The sequence below is a fragment of the Oncorhynchus mykiss genome, chromosome 21 (assembly GCF_057628025.1).
Source record: "Oncorhynchus mykiss isolate SJ-2025 chromosome 21, ASM5762802v1, whole genome shotgun sequence".
In the NCBI taxonomy this organism is placed as follows: Eukaryota; Metazoa; Chordata; class Actinopteri; order Salmoniformes; family Salmonidae; genus Oncorhynchus; species Oncorhynchus mykiss.
Genome location: NC_143042.1, coordinates 47,655,938 through 47,668,037, shown reverse-complemented (window position 1 = coordinate 47,668,037; position 12,100 = coordinate 47,655,938). Strand labels below are relative to the sequence as shown.

The 12,100-nt window shown below is 43.3% G+C and overlaps 1 protein-coding gene across 2 annotated transcripts; it reads right to left on the bottom strand.

Moving 5' to 3' along the window:
• Nucleotides 1–57: 57 nt before the first annotated feature.
• Nucleotides 58–10,405, bottom strand: si:ch73-40a2.1 (tyrosine-protein kinase receptor TYRO3). Of its 2 annotated transcripts, XM_090214812.1 has the most exons (15): nucleotides 9,866–10,405; nucleotides 9,392–9,456; nucleotides 8,459–9,107; nucleotides 8,106–8,261; nucleotides 7,486–7,821; nucleotides 6,846–7,017; nucleotides 5,787–5,878; nucleotides 5,504–5,623; nucleotides 5,304–5,384; nucleotides 4,728–4,820; nucleotides 4,471–4,586; nucleotides 4,247–4,356; nucleotides 2,955–3,114; nucleotides 2,601–2,734; nucleotides 58–854 (listed from the first exon to the last, which is right to left on the bottom strand). In XM_090214812.1, exons 1-15 carry the CDS (start codon nucleotides 9,945–9,947, stop codon nucleotides 530–532), a joined length of 2,691 nt encoding a protein of 896 aa, XP_090070938.1. In that variant the 5' UTR covers nucleotides 9,948–10,405; the 3' UTR covers nucleotides 58–529. The 2 variants fall into 2 exon arrangements, with proteins under 2 accessions (XP_090070938.1, XP_090070940.1); XM_090214814.1 differs by lacking the exon at nucleotides 9,392–9,456 and having other exon boundaries at nucleotides 9,866–10,247.
• Nucleotides 10,406–12,100: the final 1,695 nt, after the last annotated feature.

The following is a 12,100-nucleotide window of genomic DNA, read 5'->3' as shown; positions in this document are numbered from 1 at the left end:
TCTTTGGTGACACATCACACTCTATTCTTGCACAATATCACTCTTTCTTCATGCAAATTTGAACTCTGGAAAAATGTAATGCTTTTATGTAGTTATGGGTTTGAAAGATCATCCCTAAAACAATGTTCATTATATAAAAAAAACATATTTGATTATCAAACATTATTTACAGAAGTTGGAGAAACATTGTGGCACACCAATCATCAGTAGAGAAGGTAATGTCCAGCAATCTGTCTGCCACACACACATAGGGAGAGCAAGATACTGTACATATAAAAGTGTCAAGGTGATTTGAATTTATCGAAATTTGATATGTTGATTTGTGCGGAGGTATCTAACCACAGAGATGACGCATGGAATAAACACATTCATACACGCTTGGATTGTTGTAGGCTATAACCGTAGCTGACAGAACATAAAACACCAAACTGACTGAAACACAAAAACACCAGAGAACGTTTTTAAAAAGCAGAGTCTCTTTCACAAATATCATCTATAAAACACCCACAATGCCTTCCTAATCCACTGTCTACACAGCAGACTCAGTTTTCGTACACAACATATATCCTTCCTCATCTTTCTTTGGTGGAGGTTTAGCATTAGTCCCAGCCCCCACAGGGGTGGGCAGGTACACGTTCCCCACTGCGCCCTCCTCGAAACCGGGGTTGTCATATCCATCGGCAACCCACGGACTGTAAGTGGCAGCCTCCAGGCCCTGGTTGATGTAGTGGGCCTCCTGGCTGGCCTCCAGCGGGGGCAGCTCAAACAGAAGGGCTTTGAGCGTCTCCCCCAGCTCCCTGAAATCAGGCCTGTGTCCTGGCTCCCTGTGCCAACAACTCAGCATCACCTCATAACTAGGGGGGAGATGAGAGGTGCAGGGATGAGATGAGTGCATATATACAGTATATATATATCTACTTTCTCTGAGAGAGAGAGAGAGAGAAGTCAGACAGTGCAGAAAGGAAGAGAGAAGGGGAGAAGATGGATTGAGAGGGAGAGGAAGGAAGATGGATTGAGAGGGAGAGGAAGGAAGATGGATTGAGAGGGAGAGGAAGGAAGATGGATTGAGAGGGAGAGGAAGGAAGATGGATTGAGAGGGAGAGGCAGGGTGAACATATAATTCATTACACAGACAATATCACCTCTGTGGACATGCTCCATGTTGCCCAATTCTCAGTTACAGCCTGTCGTGCCAATAAGGCGCACGTTGATTCAATTAGTTAGAACTACAGGGGAGGTCCAGAAGCTAGCCAATAAATATTTGGGGAGAAACCAGGCGCACTTTATGTCCCACTGGGCACAGACGTCAGTTCAACATCTAGCTTTGATCAGTGGTGTAAAGTACTTAAGTAAAAATACTTTAAAGTACTACTTAAGTCGTTTTGGGGGGTATCTGGACATTACTTTGCTTTTACTCCACTACATTCCTGAAGAAAATATGTACTTTTTACTCCATACATTTTCCCTGATACCCAAAAGTACTCGTCACATTTTGAATGCTCAGCAGGACAGCAATATGGTCCAAATCACATACATATTAATATAACATGTTGTCAACCCTACTGCCTCTGATCTGGAGGACTCACTAAACACAAATACTGCATTTGTAAATAATGTCTGAGTGTTGGAGTGTGTCCCTGGCTGTCCGTAGATGTAAAAAACAAGAACATCATGCCATCTGGTTTGCTTAATAAAAGGAATTTGATGTACAGCATTTACTTTTACTTCATACTTTTACTCAAGTATGACAATTTAGTATTTCTTCCACATCTGTACTTAAGTACATTTAAAACCAGATACTTTTAGACTTTTACTCAAGTAGTATTTTACTGAGTGACTTTCATTTTTACCCTATTAAGGTATCTTTACTCAAGTATGACAATTGAGTACTTTTTTTCACCACTGGCTTTGATTTACATTTTGTTGAGTTGTCAAATAACGTGAATTCAACGTGAAATCGACCAAAAATGTCACCCTGTCATTGGATGTAGGTTAAAAGTTGGGTGAAAAAATTGATGACTTTTTGGAAATCCAATCAGTTTTCCACATTGATTCAACGTCATCACATTACAGATTTTGGCTGAAATGACGTGGAAACAACATTGATTCAACGTCATCACATTACAGATTTTAGCTGAAATGACGTGGAAACAACATTGATTCAACGTCATCACATTACAGATTTTGGCTGAAATGACGTGGAAACAACATTGATTCAACGTCATCACATTACAGATTTTGGCTGAAATGACGTGGAAACAACATTGATTCAACGTCATCACATTACAGATTTTGGCTGAAATGACGTGGAAACAACATTGATTCAACCAGTTTTTGCCCAGTGGGATTCAAACATGGCCCAAGTTGTCAGCAACTCTGTGTGAATCTATAAACTGAAGTTTTCACTAAATACAGCTTCAAATTCAATTAATTATTGCACTCACACATTACATTGTAAACACAGGCTACTGGTAACCATATCTACGTTCACAAAACTAGCATCAGTTCTTGTGAACATGCATTGAGCTACATTCCCCCATTGACTCCATAACAAGTGAGGTCATGCTACTAAACTAGACAAGAATAAAGTGAGGACTCACAGTTTGTCATCACACTCAGGAAGCTTGAGTCTGTGTCCAGCGTTCAGCAGCTCCAGGAGCTCATGGTTGTGGACCCCAGGATACGGTGTCCTTCCCCTGGACACTATCTCCCACATGGTGACAGCAAATGACCACTGTAGTAAAGGGACACACACACACACACACTTTCTTCAATTTAAACATGCATTGGCATAACAGCCAGTTATTTACAGCTACCTTTATGATCACCCTCTGCTAGCTTCAGTAATGAGTTTGCCCTGGTCAGGTCACAGGGTCAGCTCACACTGCTGGTCCAAGTGATGGGTCAGTCAGATGTCATGCAAGTAAGTCATCTCTTAGTCATGTGTGACTTACCACGTCACTCTTGCTAGTAAAGATGGACTCTGAAAGGCTCTCTATGGCCATCCACTTGACCGGCATTCGGATAGTCACTGTCTGTCTGTAGTAGTTGTTGCTGTATGTCTTCTTGGAGAGGCCAAAGTCAGCCACACACACGCGCAAGTCATCCCCCAACCTGGAAAAGACACACACACACACACATACACATCATCCCCCAACCTAGAAAAGATACACACACACACACACACACGTCATACCCCAACCTGGGAAAGACACACACATACACATATCATCCCCCAACCTGGGAAAGACACACACACACACACATCATCCCCAACCTGGGAAAGACACACACGAGCGCAGACACACACAGATACAAACACAACAAGTCTGACTGGTAGTCAACTACGTTATACACTATTTAATAATATCTACTTACAGCTACGAAGAAAACATCTTTACTATTGCATGGTGATCTGTAGGCATATTCAATGTGACAAGGCTTGGTTTCAATTGATTTACCAACTGGTGCATCCATCCATCCCACTATCCTGATATCAGTCTGTGTTTCTTGGTACCATGTCCTCGAAGGCCTGGAAGAACCTTACCCATCGTCATTGAACATGTTGGTAGGTTTCATCGTATAGTATTCCCTTAGCTGAATACCAATGGTGTGGACATAGATCAGTGGAGGCTGCTGAGGACCATGCCCCAGGAATACCTGACATGATGACTCCTTGCTGTCCCCAGTCCACCTGACTGTGCTGCTGCTCCAGTTTCAACTATTCTGCCTTAGTATTATTCGACCATGCTGGTCATTTATGAACATTTGAACATCTTGACCATGTTTTATTATAATCTCCACCCGGCACAGCCAGAAGAGGACTGGCCACCCCACATAGCCTGGTTCCTCTCTAGGTTTCTTCCTAGGTTTTGGCCTTTCTAGGGAGTTTTTCCTAGCCACCGTGCTTCTACACCTGCATTGCTTGCTGTTTGGGGTTTTAGGCTGGGTTTCTGTACAGCACTTTGAGATATCAGCTGATGTACGAAGGGCTATATAAATACATTTGATTTGATTTGATTTGAGGGGAGGACGGCTCATAATAATGCCTAGAATGACGCAAATGGAATGGCATCAAACACATGCGTTGGATGTATTTGATACACTTCCACTCCATCCATTACCACCAGCCCATCCTCCCCAATTAAGGTGCCACCGACCTCCTGTGACATAGATGCGGCCTTTCTTATCTGAGGCTTCCGTGTAAAGTACACTCTGACTGACTGGCACCCCCTGGTGGACTTACATGCAGTTGCGTGCAGCCAGGTCCCTGTGCAAAAAGCCATGTGAACTCAGATACTCCATCCCTGCTGCAATGTCAACCATGAAGCGCAGAAGACTCTGGTGAGGCACAAACTGTGAGGAGGGAAGAGGTATTCATTTAGATTATACATATTAGTCAGAGACTGTGCACGTGTGATGTGCGTCCTTGTGTCCATGCCTCTTTGTGTGTGGGTGTGTGTGTCTCACCATGGGAATATCCCCGTAGCGGGTAGCGATGAGGAACCGGCGCAGGTCTCCATGCTTCATGAAGGGTAGTATCACCAGAGGGACTGGCAAAGGAGAATCCTGCTCCAAGGTGACCCCTGCAGGACAAACACAGGTACTTTCAGAGGATACCAATACTGCAACAAGAATTTGAAGGATGAATGGAATGTTGATTGATAGCATTAAAGTCGGCATTAAAATACGTCACAGAGTAAGGTGAGCTAGTAGGGCAGAATTACCAAGAAGTTTGACAACGTTTTTATGGTCAAAGTGCTGCATGATCTCTGCTTCCTTCAGAAACGACTCTAAGTCCTCCTGCCTGTCGAGTCCAACTGAAGCCACATAGGGAGAAAACATACAGTATAAGCTATATAAACCACAGGTGAGGTCGGGCTCATTAATGGCTGGAATGGAACAAATAGAATGGTATCAAACATATTGGTTCCCATGTGTTTGAAAACATTCCATTCAGCCATTATTATGGGCTGTCCTCCCCTCAACAGCATCCTGTGCTACAGACATACAGTACTAAGGAATAGGCTGCATTCATGTTACATGGGGATATTTCAAGATATCAATTCATTTTACATGCGGATATTTCAAGATATCCATTCATTTTACATGGGGATATTTCAAGATATCCATTCATTTTACATGGGGATATTTCAAGATATCCATTCATTTTACATGGGGATATTTCAAGATATCCATTCATTTTACATGGGGATATTTCAAGATATCCATTCATTTTACATGGGGATATTTCAAGATATCCATTCGTGTTACATGGGGATAATTCCCTGAATGATGCGTACCTCTCATAGTCTTGACAGCTACTTTGATGTCTATCCCTTCCTCTGGAGTAAAGATCCCCTCGTAGACAGAGCCAAACTCTCCTGGAGGTACAGTCAAAACCCATTATAATTCACCGGAACATGCTTCATTATCAGGATAGAATAGAAAAGCAGGCTGCAGACTAGAATAGAATGTTATATGATACATCTCCTTGACTGACCAGCTCCCAGCTCCTTTCCCAGGGTCAGCTGGTTCCTGTCCACCAGGACATCCCTCAGACTGGTAAGTAGTTTGTCACCAACACTCTCCAGCAACTGAACCACACTAGGTACCACCACCACTATAGGAGACGAGAGAGAGGAGAGGGGGGCAAAAGAGAACGGAGGGGGAGTCAAATGGGGACACAACACTGTTATCTACATAGTTCATCTGACAGTCCTGTCTATCTGAGTCAAATTTTGTGTCTACTGTTTATAGTGAATTCTTGGCCGTGTCAGACTCACTGTTGACTTCCTGAGGGGCAGCGTGTGGGCCCTCATTACGACCATAGCTCACACCTGAGGGAGAAGGCAGCAGCTCTACATCCTGGTCTTTACTGGAAAATAAATAAATATATATATATATGAACCTCTACATCCAAGCTAGATCACAAAGGCTCTGTCCCCAGCAGAGGAGGCTGGTGGGAGGAGCTATAGGAGGACGGGCTCATTGTAATGGCTGGAATGTAATTTTTGGAACAGAGTCAAACGTGATTTCCATATGTTTGATGTGTTTGATACGGTTCCAATAATTCCATTTCAGACATGACAATGAGCCCCTCCTCCTATAGCTCCTCCCACCAGCCTCCTCTGGTCCCCAGGTGGGTATTCTGGGTTTGCCTGAGCTTGGTGTATTTACCTGAGCTTGGTGTATTTACCTGAGCTATGTGTATTTACCTGAGCTTGGTGTATTTACCTGAGCTTGGTGTATTTACCTGAGCTTGGTGTATTTACCTGAGCTTGGTGTAATTACCTGAGCTTGGTGTATTTACCTGAGCTTGGTGTATTTACCTGAGCTTGGTGTAATTACCTGAGCTTGGTGTATTTACCTGAGCTTGGTGTATTTACCTGAGCTTGGTGTAATTACCTGAGCTTGGTGTAATTACCTGAGCTTGGTGTATTTACCTGAGCTTGGTGTATTTACCTGAGCTTGGTGTATTTACCTGAGCTTGGTGTATTTACCTGAGCTTGGTGTATTTACCTGAGCTTGGTGTATTTACCCGAGCTTGGTGTAATTACCTGAGCTTGGTGTAATTACCTGAGCTTGGTGTAATTACCTGAGCTTGGTGTATTTACCTGAGCTTGGTGTATTTACCTGAGCTTGGTGTATTTACCTGAGCTTGGTGTATTTACCTGAGCTTGGTGTAATTACCTGAGCTTGGTGTATTTACCTGAGCTTGGTGTATTTACCTGAGCTTGGTGTATTTACCTGAGCTTGGTGTAATTACCTGAGGTTGGTGTAATTACCTGAGCTTGGTGTATTTACCTGAGCTTGGTGTATTTACCTGAGCTTGGTGTATTTACCTGAGCTTGGTGCATTTGCGTAGCAAAGAATAAACAGCAGCAGGGACCAGAATCAACAGCAGTAGGACTCCCAGTAGAGCTCCTATGATCACCCAGGGAGAGGGACCCTCCACATGGGAGTGGTGGGGATCCAGGGGGATGGAAACAGGGGTGTTTATCACTAGAGATTTCCCTGTAGACAGACGGGTATCTTCACATCATTTGAAGTGGGTTGGATTCATATCTGTCCTGACATTCCATGTCCTTCTACATCAAAAGGAAATGAGCTGTATGTGTTACCCGTAACCTTGCACATGTGTGCATCGGCACAGTGAGGCTTTTAACAGCCAAGGTTAGTGCTCTGAGTCATGATTATCTTTAAGCATCGTTGTTAGCATCAGCCATTTTGGTTTTGTTAATATACCGTAACAGCGATGCCAAATGTGATGACATCATCCAAACTCACTATGAAATGTTATGATATGATAAGGGTATGATCACAGTAGGATGGTACAATTCTTATCTTGATCATGACTCACACGTTCTTCCTTAGTTTTAACCAATCAGCATTCAGGATTAGACCCACCCGTTGTATCAGCAGCAGCAGTTACAGCTGTGTTAGAATGAGGTAGTAGTAATGACATCATCCAGACAGACTCACATCTATGAATGATTATGGATGCTGTTGATGACGCTGCTGCCCCCTGGTGGAATGACACGTAATTTCTTGCCTGGACCGACAGCCGGTAGTCCAACCATGGGCTGACCCATGTGAGGTTGACTGCAGTGACGGTCAGTCCCGCTGAGGCAGGGAGAAAGATGACCGCCTCCCCACACACTGCCCACTGACCATCAGTCCCTCCCTCTCTCTCTGAGCATTCCACGTCATACATCACTTCCTGCCTCCCCCCCAGGTCAATGGGAGGGTCCCAAAGCAGAGTCAGTATTGAGTCATTGAGGCGCTGGACTGTTACATTTACAGGAGCAGAGGGTGGTCCTGTGGAAGAAAAATACTAAGTTCCAAACAGCTCGAGATATTGCAACATAAGAAAATTAGGAAATGAAAGAAACATGGTTGTCATTTACAAACCTGTTTCCCATTGTTATTAAGATTCATGAATGACCCTCTCTGACTCCTCTAATATGGCACATCCCTATTCAGTTGAAGCAAGTTGTTGAACTATTTACTACATTCTGCACAACTCATCCATAAATCTTGTTTGATACTTCTGCGAAATTACAAAAATAATGTGGTTTGAGGAACTCGTCGGAGTGTCTTACGTGTGCACCCCATGACATACGGGTCACCCGGGAGGCTGAAGTACCCCTGACGACAGTCACACCCTTCTGCACCCTCCCTGTCCGTCTTCCTGTTGGGTGGACACGAGCGACAACCCCCACTCTCATTGGCTGCCTTGTAGTATCCAACTCCACAGGCTGTTGGAAGAAACCCAAATAAATCTGTCAAGGCTACTATACAAATAGACGGCTAGCCCTTATAAGATGCATGGGGCCAGGAGCTTTTCCCGACTATGCGACCTAACCTGGAAAAACTCCTGTCCCAAAAAATATACTGTGTATCTACTAGAGTCAAACTCATCCTAGTGGTGTTTTTCGGGTTGGTCGTCACATACCTTCACAAGAGTCCACCTTTTCTTGGTGACCCGGGGCGCAGGTGCACCCCCCTTGCAGTGGACCCCACGCCCCATTCACCTGGCACTCCCTCTGAGGGGGCTCCACTTGCCCCTCTACCCCCACGGCGCCTTCAACACAGGACCCTGTCAATGGCCCCGCTCCTGCAGACGCTCCCTCAAACCCAACAAGGTGGCTGACCAAACGAGTACATCTCCTGTAGTACAGCCTGACAGAGGATAGGAAGATGCAGGGCCCTGAGTAGGTGAATCCAAGATGGAAGCCGTTGTGTGAGAGAGGCTCAGTGTTTAACACTAATTCCAGGCTGTTTTTAAGGTACTCCTTGATCTGATGCACTTCTGTTGTGGCGCTGAAAGTCTGAGAGGTTTTTAGATTGAGGGGATTCTGGGATTCACTAAATTTGGTGAGTGGAGAGTCTGATTCCAGAAGGTGGACCTGGAGTGGACTCAGCTGATTAGATGATGACTCCTCTTCCTGGGCGAATTGTAGGTCCAATAGCAGGTGCAGGGCATCCTTCCGTGCAATCCAATTAGTCAGTAGTGATCTTGAACTGGGTTTGTTATTGACAGCGCAGGCTTGATAGACTGGGACTTGGGTCTCTGAACCCATCTTCAGTAATTTCTCACTCCACTAGAGTGACAGGAGAGGAGGATACAACATGTTATTAGGCATACAGCCATAGGCCTACTGTAGGACAGGGCCAAAAACACCAGGGGGCAGTTTCCCTCATACAGATTTAACCAAGTAATGGACTAAAAGCCTCTTCAACAGAGATTCTCGTGCTTAAACTGTGTCAGGGAAACCGGCCAAAAATGTATTTCATGAATGATCTATAAAGTAACTGGTCTAAACCTCCACAGCATCTAGTGTTTCTGCTAGACATAGAGAGCAGAATGGGTAGCTATCCTACGTACTGCTTTGGGGTCTGGATAAGATGTCCATTTCAGACTGGCCTGTTTGACTGAGTTGAAGAGCTCCACTGAAAGGAAGAGGAGAGAGGGGACAGAGGCAGGGAACGACGGGAGAGGATTGGAAGTAAAAGTGGTTTATTTGACCCATAATGTAAGCCTTTTGCAGCTCTCAAATAACATGGTGTTCTGGCATGAAATGTAAATACTGTAAAGTGCACAGACTGTGGCAGAAATTACATTATACAAAACTTTATATTCTATTTAAAAAATATATATAAATACAAGTATAATTTGATTCATTTTAGCAGTGTAATGTACAATACAGAGGCATATTACTACCAGGAGAATTGAAAAGAAAACTATTGTTAATCTGAAAATATGATCAAATTATACAGTATATACAGCGTGCTCGTCAACGTATACACAACAATGTATATCATTCGGACGTCATCTTGAACACGTGTATGAATGACTTACCTTCTCCGGAGGTTGTTTGCGCAAAGGTGCAGCCACAGTATATACATAACCAAAGTACAACATTCCACCTGACGACCGACATCGTCCGCACACTTCCCAGTCTTCTCAAGTGCTGTCAATATACATCAGAACACGCTGTCTTCAAGCGATGACGAAGTGCTATTATGAAGAAGTTTAAACAGGAACCACTTTTTTTCACAATGCATTTGGTCTGTAAGACGTCTATAGCTAAACTGGGCTACATGTCAAATATTTTGGTCATATTGCGATAGCGGGAAATTCTTTCAGCCTGGAATCCTCAGTTTGACCATAAGAATGTCACTACGCCTGAAGGCTATTCCATTACTTTTTGTTCCCTCCTCCACTCACCCCTTGCTAGAATAACAATGGGACAGAAAGGAAGATTAGAGTGCTGAGGCGTGAAGTTAATTTGATAACCTCCATCCCGTCACTCAAATATCCTATAGTAGTAGCTCCATTAAAAATGCATAGATACCTAGTCCTACCTTCTTTATCAAAATAATTTAATTTTTCAGAATACTTTTTAGAATAATTTACATTAGAAGAATAGTATAATTCTGAAAGGGTCAGTGTGTGTGTGGGGGGGGGGGGGGGGGGGGGGGGCGGCTGTCACTGTTTTTGTTCTCTCTGTTGTTGTTTTTTGTTGATGACGATGATGATGATCAACCAATAAAATATTATTTATGAAGATGATTTTTAGTTTGTTAACTTGATCAAGCTTAGAAAGGTGTAAAATCACTCATACAAAACTGCTCATTACAGGTCATATGAAGGCAGAGAAGACTTGAGAAGAGGCATATTATTCACTCCTTTCTGATGTCATCCTGTACAGACTTACTGTTATCCCATGAAGGATGCTTGTCCTCCCACTAATCAACACATGCCCAGTATTGGTCAATATCTCCCACTTCTTCTTTTTTTCAGATTTTAAATCACATGACATTGCCATTTCGGTCAATTTCTGCTTTCCACAGTACAAGTACAAAGAAAACAGATATTTGTGGCCTGCTTATGAGACTGAGGTGTCGCAACAATCATTGTGGAGTAATGGTAAACAGTAGAAGAAGTAGAAGTCTAATGAATAGCTTCTGAAAATGCACTCTAGGTTTTCATTTAGTTCAATTCAGTGGCGTAGGCAGAAATCTACTGATGGCAGGGCCAGCTAAAATGTGCAGTATGTGGGCCAATCGATGACAGTTATGTTGTACAAATGGTAATCTTGGCTGGTTTTGCTTGTAAATACTTTTTTAGTTGTATTACGTACTTTTAAATATTTTTCTGCTGTCATCTATCGCACACAACAAAAAATCTGACTGTGATTTCACTTTTCAGACCAAGTAGTCTTGTAGGCACAGTTGCTACCGGTCATTGTGAAAGACCCACCTGTTTTGCATGTTTGTTTGGAGACAATACGTATCACATATCAGTTTGCAAACAAAGGCTGCCTCAAAATGCAGATGTTTCAGCCTAAGCTCAGTGCTTTCTGTGGTGGTGGGGCAGCCAGCTTAAAATACAGAGCGGACGCGTTGCTAATGTTCTCTAGCTGCGCAGTGATTGGATCAGTGTTATGTCATTCATGGGGACACTACGTCACCACAAAATCTACGGGGAGAACTCGAAAATTCAAGCCCCTTGGGTTCTGCCATAGATTTACATTAGAAGTGCCCATCCAATAAGGCTCAAGGTTATTGGGCACAGATAAAATTACGTCAAATCACATATCTACTACTACTACTACTACTGTAGCCTTGATTGGACTGATCATGTCAACATCATACTTTTTGTCAACATCATACTTTCAAAATCTTAGCTAGAAAGCTAGACAAGCAGTCATCTTCAAGAATTGTGTTGACAATCTACTGGCAAATCCTTGTCATATGAAGATAAATTATAGATAAAACATATCGGTGCTCATCGGCCATTGGACATTAACATTACACAACAAGTTGGAAATCGCAAATTCAACAGAGTGGTTTGGAAGGAATCAGTGGCTAATTGCAAGCGTTAGCTAACTGCAAAGCAATCACTAGCCTGCTATTCAGTGGAGAGGTGGTCCAAGTCTGGTTTAAAGGCTCACTTTTCCAAGCTTAAAATGATAAACATTCACACCACTGGCCAGAAAATATTAAATACATTGGCCATGCTGTCAATCCAGCATGACTTCAGCTGCATTCAAAACAACTGGAAACACAGAACGGGGAAATCTCAGACACC

Excerpts from the sequence above, each read along its gene's own strand:
- si:ch73-40a2.1 (XM_090214812.1), bottom strand. The coding sequence starts at position 9,947 with ATGTCGGTCGTCAGGTGGAATGTTGTACTTTGGTTATGTATATACTGT. Across the intron at positions 9,108-9,391 it reads CTTATCCAGACCCCAAAGCA|TGGAGTGAGAAATTACTGAA; the intron begins GTACGTAGGATA and ends CTGTCACTCTAG. Across the intron at positions 855-2,600 it reads CCTGAGTGTGATGACAAACT|TTATGAGGTGATGCTGAGTT; the intron begins GTGAGTCCTCAC and ends TCTCCCCCCTAG.